The sequence below is a fragment of the Mus caroli genome, chromosome 11 (assembly GCF_900094665.2).
Source record: "Mus caroli chromosome 11, CAROLI_EIJ_v1.1, whole genome shotgun sequence".
Lineage (NCBI taxonomy): Eukaryota > Metazoa > Chordata > Mammalia > Rodentia > Muridae > Mus > Mus caroli.
The window spans coordinates 75,037,525-75,051,615 of NC_034580.1; the positions used below are offsets into that span (position 1 = coordinate 75,037,525).

At 42.5% G+C, this 14,091-nt stretch overlaps 1 protein-coding gene across 2 annotated transcripts in view; it reads left to right on the forward strand.

Annotated features, from left to right (window-relative positions):
- Positions 1-3,015: 3,015 nt before the first annotated feature.
- The window catches only part of Atad5 (ATPase family AAA domain containing 5), a 47,922-nt gene continuing 36,846 nt past the window's right edge, over positions 3,016-14,091 (forward strand). Inside the window, exons 1-4 of one of the 2 annotated variants that reach the window (XM_021177374.2) lie at positions 3,016-3,473; positions 7,506-9,385; positions 11,371-11,467; positions 13,568-13,729. In XM_021177374.2, the coding sequence (XP_021033033.1) occupies positions 3,408-3,473; positions 7,506-9,385; positions 11,371-11,467; positions 13,568-13,729 (2,205 nt within the window). In that variant the 5' untranslated portion in view covers positions 3,016-3,407. The remainder of the gene's footprint in view (positions 3,474-7,505; positions 9,386-11,370; positions 11,468-13,567; positions 13,730-14,091) is intronic. The other variant, XM_029483899.1, reaches the window with a different exon arrangement.

Here is a 14,091-nt window from a genome sequence, read left to right on the forward strand (position 1 = left end):
GGGTTTCTCTGTATAGCTCTGGCTGTCCTGGAACTCACTTTGTAGACCAGGCTGGCCTCGAACTCAGAAATCCGCCTGCCTCTGCCTCCGGAGTGCTGGGATTAAGTTAAAGCTTCTCTTTTGCAATGTCAAAGTGCTTACGTGAAAGGCTGGATCATGTGGCTGTGTACAAGCACACACAGCACACACTCAGGCACAAAATGTTTAGAGAGCAACTGGGAATGAAACCAGCAGGGGGCGCTCTGCTTGCTCTCACAGCCCAGCCCTGACAGCACAGACTAAGTGGAAAGGTGGAACATAATGCATCAGGTACAATGGAAGCTCAGAAACCTTAAGTTTAAGGCACAGAATCCTGACTGAGGCAAAGTAGGTGTGCAGAGGTTCCAGGGACAGTTCCTCAGAGAAAGCAAGTAACCCCTAAGCTAGATCTTGTAGTGCTTCCAGGGTTGGCTGTCTGCCTTTTTTTCTTCTTTTCTTTCCAAAATCTGTCAAATAGTAGTGAAGGAATTTAATGTTAGAATAAGGAACAGGAGAAACACTGGTGCCTGAAAGGGCTCAAAAGACTACCAGAGAGGCCTGGAAATGGTTGGGAGTTGGGAAGCGGATGAAAGAGGTGTACTTGCCTATGTCTACAGCAGGAAGCTGCAGCTGAATCCACAGAGAGGAACCACTCACAACTGGGTTACCTCCCATCTGAAGATGCCTGAGGAACTCAGGGTAGAAGAGCCCAGACGGAATGTTTTGTTTTTCGTTGTTGTTGTTGTTATTTGCTTTTTAAGTTGTTTTAGTTTTTGTTTTTTGATATAGGGTTTCCTGAGGCTGAGGCTGGCCTCAAACATACTGTGCAGTGAAGAATAATCTTGAACTGCTGACCGTTCACCTCTACTTCCTAAGTGCTGTGATTACAGGTGTGTGTTACTATATCCGATTAGCCCCAGGTATATATGTGTGTGTGTGCTATGTATATGAATATTTTGCATGCATGTATGTTTCTGTACCCCATTCATTCAGAGCCTTTGTGCTTATGGAAGCCAAAAGAGGGCTTCAGATCCCCTGGGCCTGGAGTTACCCATGGTTGTGAGTAGCCAGGAACCTGGCCTCATGGTTTCCCAGTTAGGCTGGAGGCCGGGCCCTCCTATCTCTGCTGGTCTCAGAGCTGGCATTCCAGCGATACACACAATGCCCAGTGTGTTCCACGGGGCTGGGATGTTTTCATGATTGTGCTGCAAGCTCTCTGATCCACTGTGGCACTCCAACAACATTGACAGACAGTCCACTTACTTGTTCTTATTTTTATTTATTTATTTATTTAGTTAGTTTTTTGAGACAGGGTTTCTCTGTGTAGCCCTGGGCTGTCCTGGAACTCACTCTGTAGACCAGGCTGGCCTCAAACTCAGAAATCCACCTGCCTTTGCCTCCCAAGTGCTGGGACTAAAGGCATGGGTCACCACCGCCCCAGCAGCAGTTAAATCTTTAACCACTGTGACTGGGTTTTACAAAGACTGTTTATAATGGTTAAGTTGTAGGCTGGGTATGTAGCTCAGTAGCCCAGCCCAAGATTTCTGAGGGCTGAGAGATGATTCAGTTGTAAAGGGCTTTATTGCTCTTGCAGAAGACCTTGGTTTGGTTTCCAGCATCCACAATGGTAGCTCATAACTGCCTGTAATTCCAGTTCCATGTCCTCTTCCGGCCTCCAATACACACACACACACACACACACACACACACACACACATACACACACACATATATGCAAGACACTCATTCACATAAAGTGAAATAAGTAATTTTTTTAAAGATTTATTTACTTGTTATATAAAAGCACACTGTAGCTATCTTCAGACACATCAGAAGAGGGCATCGGATATCATTACAGATGGTTGTGAGCCACCCTGTGGTTGCTGGGATTTGAACTCAAGACCTCTGAAAGAGCAGTCAGTGCTCTTAACCATCTCCCCAGCCCTGAATAAGTATTTTAAAAATTAAAAAAAGAAAAGCCGGGCAGTGGTGGCACATGCCTTTAATCCCAGCACTTGGGAGGCAGAGGCAGGCGGATTTCTGCGTTCCAGGTAGCCTGATCTACAAAGTGAGTTCCAGGACAGCCAGAGCTACACAGCGAAACCCTGTCTTGAAAAAAATGAACAAACAAACAAAAAAAAACAAGAAAAAGTGTATTCGTGTGTGTGATGTGTATAATATGTTCCTGTGGGTTAGTGCAGATGTACATACATACATGCAGAGAACAGAGATCAACATGAGGTGTCTTTTGGCTGCCTCTTTTCTTCTTTTTTTAGATTTTTCATGATAGAGTTTCTCTGTGTAGCCCTGGCTGTCCTGGATTTCTCTCTGTATACCAGGCTGGCCTCGAACTCAGAGATCTGCCTGTTTCTGCTAACTCCAGAGTGCTGGAATTAATGGTGTGAGTGTACCACAGTTGCCTGGAGCCTCTATGTCTTTTTAACTTCTGTCTGTCTGTCTGTCTGTCTGTCTGTCTGTCAGTCTATCTATATAAAGACAGAGTCTCTCGGCTGAAATGGAACTTTCTACGTAGTCTGGCCTCAAACTTAAAGATATCTGCTGCTCTGCCGTCCAAGTGCACCACCACTTCCTGGCTTCAAAAATATAATTTTAAGAATAGCTAAAGTCGCTGGGCAGTGGTGGCATACGCCTTTAATCCCAGCACTTGGAGGCCAGCCTGGTCTACAGAGTGAGTTCCAGGACAGCCAAGGCTACATAGAGAAACCCTGTCTTGAAAAAACAAAACAAAAAAAACCCCCAAAAAACAAAAAAACAAAACAAAAAACCCGGCTAAAGTCTAAGTTTTAATTCGGCCACCAAATGATTATGTAACCTTAGACAAAACACGTCTTCAATAAGTCAAACTTTAACACGGAAGTGCGAATCTCTGAAATTCAACTAGATTCCTAAGCTAAAATTGCTGCGCAGTTTCGCCAAAGGAAGTAGTTTGGCCTTCGCGACTCACCGTCTGCGCAGCCTCCGACAGCGGTCGTAGGCTCCGCCCCCTGCGCTCCGGACGGCGGGAAAACCCAATTGACAGAACTCCCGCCGAAGCCCCACTAGTCCGATCTGCGTTCTGTGCGCCGCTCCCCCTGCTTCCCGGGGCTCGAGCGCTTATTCTGGAGAATCTGCCCCGGGGGCACCTTGTATTGTCCTGCCGCCACCTCGGGGCCTGCGCCCCGGCTTCCCCGACATCTCTGTCTGAGCCCGGCTCGGCGGCCCTGGGCCCAGCCTCGCACTCGCGTCCGGCCGGTGGTCTCTAGGAGACCCGAGACGGGCTCCCCGGCTCGCTGCTCGCTCCCACTGGACCTGCCGCCCCTATGGCCTCCAGCCAGGCTGGGCCGGACCTCTGAAAGGCCTAGGAGCCCGGGTTCTAGGAGGCAGAGATCATGGTGGGGGTCCTGACCATGGCGGCGGCTGCAGCACCCCTTCCTGTGAAGGACTACGAGATTGAGGTGAGAATCCGTCAAGTTCCTTTCTGCCAGTGTTGGGGATTTGTGGCGTGAGGATGGGGGGAGTCCTGCGTGCTTCTGGAACGAGGAAGGAGGGACACGATGACCCACAGTCATAGTTTTGTGTGGGATAGTTGCCTCAGTGTACCGTGTAAAGCTCTCACAAAAGCGTTGTAATTTTAAGGTGTTTTCGGGCTGTTTGTTAAGTCAGGATTTGAAAACCACAGTTCCCGGGTCCTTGAAACGTTGGTGGAATAGCATGTCACCAAGGATTTCAGGGTCACTTTCTTTGTTCATGATGATGTGGGATCACAGAACGGCGAAGAAGATGAAGCTTTAAGTCCAGCTAGTCCCGTACAAATACCTGTCCTAGGAATTCCATTTAGAATGTCACTTAAATGGATCAAGTAAGAAACTTACGGTGGCCGCAGAGCTTAATGTAATGTAGTTAAGAGTCTCTGTGACATGTAGGTGCTTAATATTTACCATGTTTTAGAGAATACACTAAGCAGAGGACAGTGCTTAATGTAGGAAGCCCTTGCTTTCTGAGAAAGAAAGAGAAATATATACTAAACAACTATAAAGATATTCTATGCCATTTAGAAGTAGTTTTTAGGATCTTAAAGTACATCTCTGACCTACTTTTTCTTCTGTCATCATTACAGGCTTGTGCCTCTTCATAGATGCTATGGTTTTTATAAACCATATCTCGGGCTAGCTTTCTGATGTGTTCTGGTGCCCTTAATGTGAGCTAAGATGTGTATTCACTTAAATTCTAATTCTTAATTTTTATAATCAAGTAACTTTTTCAACTACAGAATATTTATATTATTTACTGTGTAGCACAGCACATCTCAAATTCATCACCTACTCACCTCAGCCTGCTTGTTCTGGGATCACAGGAATGCACCATTCACACCCCGCTCATCAAGTTTTGTTGTTTTGTTTTTAAAAGATTTATTTTTATTTAAATGAGGACACTGTAGCTGTCTTTAGACACATCAGAAGGCATCAGATCTCATTACAGATGGTTGTGAGCCACCATGTGGTTGCTGAGAATTGAACTCAGGACCTCTGGAAGAGCAGTCAGTGCTCTTAACAGCTGAGCCATTTCTCCAGCCCCAAGTTATATTTAAAAATTAATTTGCTTAAGATTTCCATACCAGTAGATGTCAGGGCTGGTACTTGAACTTAGATCTTACTTGAGTGTCTGTTGTGTGGTGCCTCTGATGCCATCTCAAAGCTTTAAAGATGATAATAATAAATTCACTTCTAATTCACTTATTATTTCAACATATTTAATTTTACCTCATTTATCTAAATGGTCAGAATTTGTCCCAATATCGTTTATTATTCCTGCCGGTTATTTTGAATGTTATTTTGACCCCTTACAAATTCCTCTTACCCTTTAAAATTATTTTGTTACATTTATTTATTTATTGTATGTGCCAGGATCAGCATATGTGTGAAGATCAGAGGACAACTTGTGAGAAGAGAAGGCTGGTGAATCTCTTAGTTTGAGGTCAATTTGGTCTAGAGAGAGTTTTAGGATAGCCAAAGCTACACAGAGAAACTTTCTCAAAAACAAAAACAAACAAACAAAACCCCCACAATTCAATAATCCAAATATATGAGCCTATGGTGGGCATTCTTAATCAAACCATCACCACAACATATTTGCTTAATTTAGTGAATTTATAGACCAGGTTTAAGGATCTTTATAAGTAGATAATATTATTTAGACTTCTTTGAGCTCTCATCTTGTAGCCCAGGAGTGCAACCTGGGTTCACTATAGCCTGCCTCAGCTTCCAAGTTACTAGGAAGATAGATATGAGTCACCATGCCCAGCCCATGTTTATACTTAAGCCTACGATACACATAGAAACAAAATGAGAAATAATATTCTTCTAAGGACAGGCTTAGAAATTCTAATCTAGTCAATTCAGAACAGTGAGATACGTTCTTAGTGTAGTAGCAAGATCAAGGTACCATTTACACATAGTCAAGAAAACAAATACAGACCACAGGAGATGAGGCCAGTTCATTTCCCCTGTGCTGCCCCATAGGTTTCACACTTCATCTCACCTGTACTCCAAGGTAAATCCATTAAACCTTTGTAAGATATATGTCCAGCCAAAAATGGGATGACTGTTGTTAGTGAACCAGCAGCTGGATGAGCCCTAGTCAGATTCAGTATTCACCAGTTTTGCAGTAGGGCCACAGAGAACAGCATTGAATCTGTGTTGCTCGGTGTCCAAGTAGAGTCTACTTCTAGAAGATGGTTAATTGTTCAGGTTATGACACTGGGTTTTAGGGTTTGGTCCCGGCCCCCCCCCCCCCCGTAGTATCATGTAGCCCTAACAGGCCCTCAGTGCTGGGACTGCTGGAGTGCACTATGCCTGATTTTACGTAATAGTGGGGAGTCAAATCTAAGGTTGTGTACCTGCCTAGGCAGTATTCTCCCCAGACTTAGTTATGACAATGACAATGACGGTTATCTTGACAGTATCTCCTGGCTCATGATTTCTCATTTTGAGCCTAATGCTCTTGTCCTGGCATCCATTGCCTTGCTGAGTCTCATCAGCCATATGTGGGCTCGCGATAATCTCTGTTGAACACGCCTCGGTGCAAGGATCATTGCTGACTGCAAGTGATTGCTAGAACTATGGCTGTCCTCAGTGTCATAACCACCTTGACTCCAGGGGGGCGATGGCTACTGCAGGAGGTAGGCAGTGGATCATGGTAGAGACTTGAGGCAAGTATTCATTGGTTATCTTTCACTGTGAGTTCTGATAGAAATATTAACTGTTTCTTAGAGATATTTAGAATGATGTGTATATTTTTAACCACAAAAGTAAAACGGAAGGGGTTGTTTGTAGGTTCCTTACCTTGTGTTGGCTTCCACGTATTTTTATTACAGCTTCTGTGAGGTAGATGGTGCACTTTTAAGGTTATGAATAGAGGGCTGGTGCACCTTTAGTCTCAGCATTTGGGAGGCAGAGGGAAGCAGATCTCTTAAGTTTGACGCCAGCCTGGTCTTACATAGTGAATTTCAGGACAGCCAGGGTTACATAGAAAGATCATGTCTCAAAAATATATAAATAAAATAAAACAAATGAAGTAAAATAAAATAGAAGATAGTAGGAATTTATGTTTTCTTATATCTTTGCTCCAATATAAGCTTTTTTTTTTTTTTTTTCAGCCAGAGTCTCACTATATTCACTGGCGTAGAGCTTGCTATGTAGACCAGGCTGGCCTCAAACTCATAGACATCTGTCAGTCTCAGATTCCTTAGTACTGGACCATATAAGCTTTGTTGTTGTTTTGTTTGTTTTTGAGACAGGGTCTCTGTATATAGTGGTTGACTTAGAACCCTCACTCAGTAGACAAGACTGGCCTCAAACTCACAGAGGTCTTTCTCCCTCTGACTTTCTAGTGCTGGGATTAAAGGCATGAACCACTCCTCCTGGCCATATAAACTTTTTATTAAAGTATAGTGTGTGTATGTATGTGTGTAATATAAATTACATATACAAGTTAATATAACATTAAAAATTGAATGTAGGTTTAACACTAAAGGTCATTTAATATGTTCGTTTTTCACCTAAAGTAGCCTTCTCTGCAGGGAGATGGCTTAGTGTGTAAGAATGCTTCTTGTACAAGTATAATGATCTGAGGTAAAATCCCTAGCAAAAAGGTATGCCTTTTATCCCTGAGTTGTGGGGCAGCAAAGCCAGGAGGATTGCTGAGACCCGCTGGCCCCCAACCTAGCTCTAGATATAATGAGGGAACTTGTCTTAAGGCAATAAGGCTGAAAGTGACATCGCAGGACACCTGACATCTTCTTTCAGCCTCTGCAAGCATCCTTGCACACGTTTATGCTCTAGTGTACCACACACACTTCACAGGTATATACAATGGAGCCTTCTGTAGTTTTTCTATCCAATTATTTAAACTGTTATCTGTGGTTTACAGGTCATATTTCATATTTTACTTGAAATGAATTGTGGCTTTTTTTCTCCTTAAATTGCTAGCCATGCAAAAAGCGGAGAAAAGATGATGACAACTCTTCCTGCGAAACAATCACCAAATATTTATCACCAATTGGGAAGACTGGAGACAAGGTTTTCTCTCCACCAAAACCCAGTAATATTCTACATTATTTTAGAAAATCCTCACCCACAACCGAGAAGCTACAATCGACAAAGGCGTATAAGATAAAGCCATCTCCCCCATTGCTTGTTGGCAACAGCAAAGACTGTAAGACGCCATTGGAAGTGTTCTCAAATAGAGAATTTAAGAGGAAAAGAAAGAGAGTTAGTTTATCCTCTCAACTGAATGATATTAAAATTCAGGATGAGTGTCCATTTGAAAGTAGTAACAATGATAGCAAGGAGGACTGTGGTTTAAGTGATTTTGTGGAAAACAGTACTTCTGCTTCCCTTTACAAGAAACATGTGGACGTTCTCGCAGAAAGTATTGAAGACAGCAGAATCCAGTCAAATACTAAGTCCTCCAAAAAGAACTCCAAAAAGAAAGTAAGTCCTAAACAAGGCACCACAGAAAGTGATGGGAGGATACTGAGGAAAAGGAAGCGTAGCAAGATAACAGGTCAGTCTGAAAGTGTGCCCTTAGTAGATGAACTTAGTCTGCCTGAGGACGGTGGCAAAGACAGCAAGCGGACTAAACCTTCCCTAGCTGAGGAAAACGACTCCAGGACTCATGCAACCAAAAGAGCTGATTTAAAGGAGAGTACAATTACTGTCTCCTATGAGGAATTTTTAAAAAGTCACAAGGCAGCTAAAGTGGAAGAGATGCCTGACCCTGCAGTGCCAGCCTGTGTTCCTTCTGGGCCGGGTGAAGCAGTCAAAAGTGGTTCTGAAGGTGAATCGTCGGAAAGCTGCGAACCATCTCCACAGCTACACCTCAAGACAGTTACTGTTCTTGCACAAGTTCATCCCACTCCCCCTAAGAAGAAAGGGAAAATACCCCCAATTTTCTTGAAACAGAAGCAGCCTGAGCTGGAGAATAGTCTCTCTGATCCAGAAAATGAGCAACCAGTTCAGAAGAGGAAATCTAACGTTGTGATCCAGGAGGGCCAATTAGAACTGGCGGTGCTGGAAGCCTGGAGCTCTGAGGCTTCAGTACCAAAGTGCAGCATGGAGGAAAGACAGCAGTTCATGAGAGCATTTAGGCAGCCACCGCCAGACACGCTCAAAAATGGACTCAAAAAACCTCTGGAGAAGCAGAAAGACCCAAGTGAAAAATCTGTCCATGAAGGAGATAGCAGTTCTGAAAAAATTATAGAAAATCCTAATATTCAAAGAGTTTCAAGCCAAGGCTGTCCACAGTCACATGCCGATAGAGGAAGTTTTCCTAAGGAGAAAAGTAAAAAGCCAAATAAAAAGGGTAAGAAAACTAGGACTACTGCAGGTGGAAATAGAGAAGAAAACATACAAAAGGAAAAAACAGCCTTTTCCTTAAAAGATGAACAGGATCAAAATAGCCTACGAAGGAGTGTAAGACAGAAATCAGAAGTTCTCAAAAGCAATGCATTACTTAACAGTGAAAATCTTGTTTGTGAGGATACAGCACATGACTCTGTACAAACGTCTCTGTGTAATAGAAATAAATCAAGAAGCGGCAGCACACCAACCAGGGATGTGGTTACACATCACAAAGCTGAGCCTGGAAGTAGCCTGGAGTATGTCTCTACACGCCAACCAACCAGGAGATCTCTGAGAAGTAGCAGCACACCTGCCACAATTGCTCTGGGAGGTACTGAGTCTGAGGATGCTCAGGACACTATTCCAGTGAAGGCTTCCACTCCAAAATCAGCCAGAACATCAGAAAAGCACAGCCTGTATACAGCAGAATTAATAATAGTATCTTCTGATTCCGAGAGCCCCATTAGGTAAAATTTTGTTTTTCTTCTTAAGATGGAGCATCTACATGTATTATTAATTGGGAAGGAAAATTCTTCAGGCATTGTAGAGTCCATTTATTTTCTAGAATACAGTTTATTTGTAAATGATTTTTAATGTGTATATAGCCCTGAGGATTGGCCCTCATGGGTTAGGTAAGTGGTCTGTCTCCCCACTGAACCACATACTCGTCCTCTTTTCATCTCGAGACAAAGATCATAGGTTACTTAGGCTGGCCCTGATTTCCTGCCAGGCCTTAAACATGTATTCCTTCTCTGTACTCTCCCAAGTAGCTGGATTGACAGACCTGAGCCACCAAACTGGCCTTTTGTTTTGAGATAGGGTCATACTCAGTAGCCCAGGCTGGCCTAGGACTCAGTATGTAGCCTAGAATGTCTTCAAACTTGTAGCAATCCTGCTCCAGTTTTGTGAGTGCTGGGAAATCTAGTGTACGTCTGCACACAACTTTGTCTATTCAGACTTGTTCTTTTCAGACACCCCAGAGGAGGGCGTCAGATCTCATCTCAGATGGTTGTGAGCCATCATGTGGTTGTTGGGATTTGAACTCAGGACCTTTGGAAGAGCAGTCAGTGCTCTTAACCACTGAGCCATCTCTCCAGCCCCCCAGTTTTGTTCTTGTTATGTACAAAATTAGTCTAGGACTCAAATCCTCTTCCAAGTGCTGGGATTCCTGGTGTGTATCACCACAATATAGTTTAAATATAGTTTAAAGTCCGTTTCAGAAGATTTGCAGATAGATTTCAGATGAGTTCTAAACTCTTATTTGTCATAGTTGATAATCCTTGGAGAGAAATAGTCTTCAAATATGAGTTCATCAAATATGAGATTAAAAATAAATTATAAGAGCAGTTTTTTATTATTGTTTTGAAACAGGGCCTCTCTGTATACCTTTGGCTGTCATGGAACTCTATGTAGACCAATCTGGCCTTCAACTCAAAGGGATCCCCATGCCTCTGCGGTCAGGGTGCTGGAATTAAAGGCAAGCACCAGCACAGCCAGCTGAGTGTTATTCCTTAGGTAAACTGACCAGTAGATGATGGAGCTTGCATACTGGCCTTGCCCAATGTTACAGTGATCCTGGCACAAGTTCTAACTTTCTTCAAGATGTATTACTTTCTTCTTGTTTCTTCTTTTGCTATGCTCCATGGGGCTCATACTAGGCAGGTAGGCTTATTTTCTTCTCTTTGCCTCTCTTCTTTTCTTCCCCTCCCTCCCTTGGCCTCTCCTTGCTTGCTCCCTTCCTTCCTCTGTCCTTCTTTCTTTGTTTTGTTGAGACAGGGTCTCTCTTGGATGGCCTGGAACTTGCTATAGAGATAAGGCTGCCCTTGAATTCATAAGTGATCTGGTTTTTTTTTTAAGGAATTCTTTATTTTTATGTATAGGAGTACCTATACTGTACTGTACTGTAACTACCTTCAGAAGAAGGTATCAGATCCCATTACAGATGGCTATGAGCCACCATGTAGTTGCTAGGAATTGAACTCAGGGCCTCTGGAAGAGCAGTCAGTGCTCTTAACCGCTGAGCCATCTCTCCAGCCCCCATGAGTGGTCTTTTGTCTCTGGTTCCCTTGTGATTGAATTATAGGTGTCTATCACCACACCTGGTAAGGCTATTATTTTTGTTTGTAACAAGCAAGATTTTATTGAAAAGTAAGCTCTCTGCAGCAGAAAGGGGTCCTGAAAATGTGTTGATTAGGTTTACTATTTTTAAATGAAATAATAAATGATAAACCTTGGGGCTGGCAATGTAATAGAATGGTTGCTTAGCATGTACAGGACCCTGGGTTCCATCCCCAGTACCAGAAATAAATAAAGTTTAGCTTACTGTTGAATCAAAGTGATGACAATCGGTTTTGCAGTTTGTTTAAATTGTAATATCAACTGGTTTATTTTTATATTTAAGATTCTTGTACAATATTATGAAAATGTTTATAAATGTCATTTTTTTTTCTAGAATGAAATTCACTAGAATTAGTACTCCCAAAAAATCCAAGAAAAGTTCTAAGAAATTTGAAACAACTGAGGAAGAGCTCACTTCTCAGAAGAAAAAGGTAAGGAAAGTACTGGAATCCTGAAGGCAGTACTGTTTCCTTAAAGGACTGGCAGTAGTTACTGAAAGTCATGCCAAAGAAGATTCCCAAGGGTCCCTTAATTAGAACTTGTGCCATTTATTCCCATTCCTCTTATAGGAGCAGCCAGGGCTCTTAACTACTGAGCCACCTCCCCAGCCCCTTCCTATATGTCCTTGACTGGGTCTCACTATGCAGATCAGACTGGCTTTGAACTCAACAGAGATCCTCTTGCCTCTGGATCTATAATCCTGAGAGCTAGGATTATAGGTGTGTGCTACCACACCCAGTCCCCAGCTTTGTTCCTAACTCTTTCCTGTCATGTCATACTAGATTCTATAAAGGCAATGTACATGTATTATATATTTTTCCTTTATATTATGTAATGAGAGCTTAATACTTTACCTGAATTTGTTGACTAAAATCAAAGAATAGATTTGTTATGATAAATCTCCAATCCAAATAAGTCTGGGCAATGAAAACAACTCAATTAATATGAATATAAGCTGCATGCCTAGATTGGGCAGATCTGCCACTACACTACCATCTTCCCCATCTTCCCCTTACAGCTTGCAGTTTCTCCAGGCCATGTGCTTCTGCTCCACTTTCCTTCTTCTTCCTCCTCTGTCATCCCCCCCACCCAACCTCCTTTTCTCCCCAAACCTTCAGCTCCACCTTCCCCTCTTTCTCCGTCCAATCACCAGATCTAACCTTTATTTATAAATTAAGTTGGGAAGGAGGTTTACAGGAAATCACCTGAGTGCTGACTCATTCCTTGTTCGCAGCCCCTCATGGAGAAAACAGAATTAACATTAAATACAATTAGCCAACATATTTTATCATCAAGGTTGTAGGAAAACAGTGACCAATTCTTTTTTTTTTTTTTTTTTGGTTTTTCGAGACAGGGTTTCTCTGTATAGCCCTGGCTGTCCTGGAACTCACTTTGTAGACCAGGCTGGCCTCGAACTCAGAAATCTGCCTGCCTCTGCCTCCTGAGTGCTGGGATTAAAGGCGTGCACCACCACGTCCGGCCTGACCAATTCTAATGTAACTTATCGACCTTCTTTTGAGTTTTTGTTTTTTGAATCTGTATACTATGTGTTTGTATGTATGTACTCACATGTACATTCTTTTTTTTTTTAAGATTTATTTATTTATTATATGTAAGTACACTATAGCTGTCTTCAGACACTTCAGAAGAGGGCATCAGATTTTTGTTACAGATGGTTGTGAGCGACCATGTGGTTCCTGGGATTTGAACTCAGGACCTTTGCAAGAGGAGTCGGTGCTCTTAACCCCTGAGCCATCTCACCAGCCTCTCATATGTATATTCATAGCAGTATGCAACAGCACACTGTGGTGTTGGTCTTTGCCTAGAATTCTTGGATAGGTTATCTCATTTTAGTTGTGTTTTGGGTTTTTTTTTTTTTTTTTTTTGAGACAGGGTCATACTATGTAGACCAGGCTGTCTTCAAACTCCCAGAGATCCACCTGCCTCTGTCTCCCAGTGTTGGGATGAAAGGCATGGGCCACCGTGCCCACCTGGTTCTGGGACTTTGTTTTGTTCACTCATTCATTCATAGGTATTGATTGGTTGGTTTTTTGAGACAGGGTTTCTCTGTGTAGCCTTAGATGTCTAGGAACTCATTCTGTAGATCAGGTTGTCCTTGAACTCACAGATTGTCTCTGCCTCTGTCTGCCTCTCTTCCTCTCCGTCCCTCTGCCTCTGTGCTTCTGCCTCAATTTGAGACTAACAGTGTAGCCACCATGGCCCAGCTGGTTCTGGGGTGTTAAACTCAGATTCTCACACAGCACTGAACTGTCTTTCTGGCCCTCCTGGGTGTTTTACAGACATGCAAATACACTTATAAGGACAACTAGTAATTATCACTGAATCTGCATTTGGGGTCCCTGGTAAGATTTGAATGATCTTTTCTTGGTTGACTATTAATGTGATGTAAATATATTTTTCTATTATACATTTCTATTTTTTCTGTGAATATGAAATTCTTTTTTTATATTTTTTTCTTAAATATGAAATTCTTGCTGTGATCTCAATTAATAGTCCTAATTTTTATCTAGGCAAATAGTACTTCAAAAAATATATCAAAAGCAAAACAAGTGATTGAGAAAGCAAAAGCATTCCAAGTCGGTGGATCAAAGGCTGAAGAAACAGTGGTGTCCTTGAGGCGGTCCTCTAGGCACCAGGCACATCCTGCAAAGGAGAAGTCGCCAGAGATAGATGTAAGCATCCCAATGTCTCCCGCTAGTTTTCCTTGTTATAAAGAGTGGAAGAAGGAAACCTTTCCACTTGACAGCCGCAGGGTGTGGTGGGCGTGCTGTTTGAAGAGCATTTGGCTTACAGGGTACAGTGCTCTTGAGTCTCAGGTCTCTCAAGGTGCCTTGTAAACTGAGCCTGTTCTGCTCGCTCATTAAGTAGTTTCTTTATCACAGGCACTCTGAGTTTTTCCCAGATAGCTCACATTTCACTTCATTTCCAAACTTGGAAATTCACATTCCAAGTATTGTCTTCTACCTAGCTTTTACTATCCTGCTAAAGGATAATAATTCTATCTTTTTCTTTTTTTTTTTTTTTTTTTTTTTTT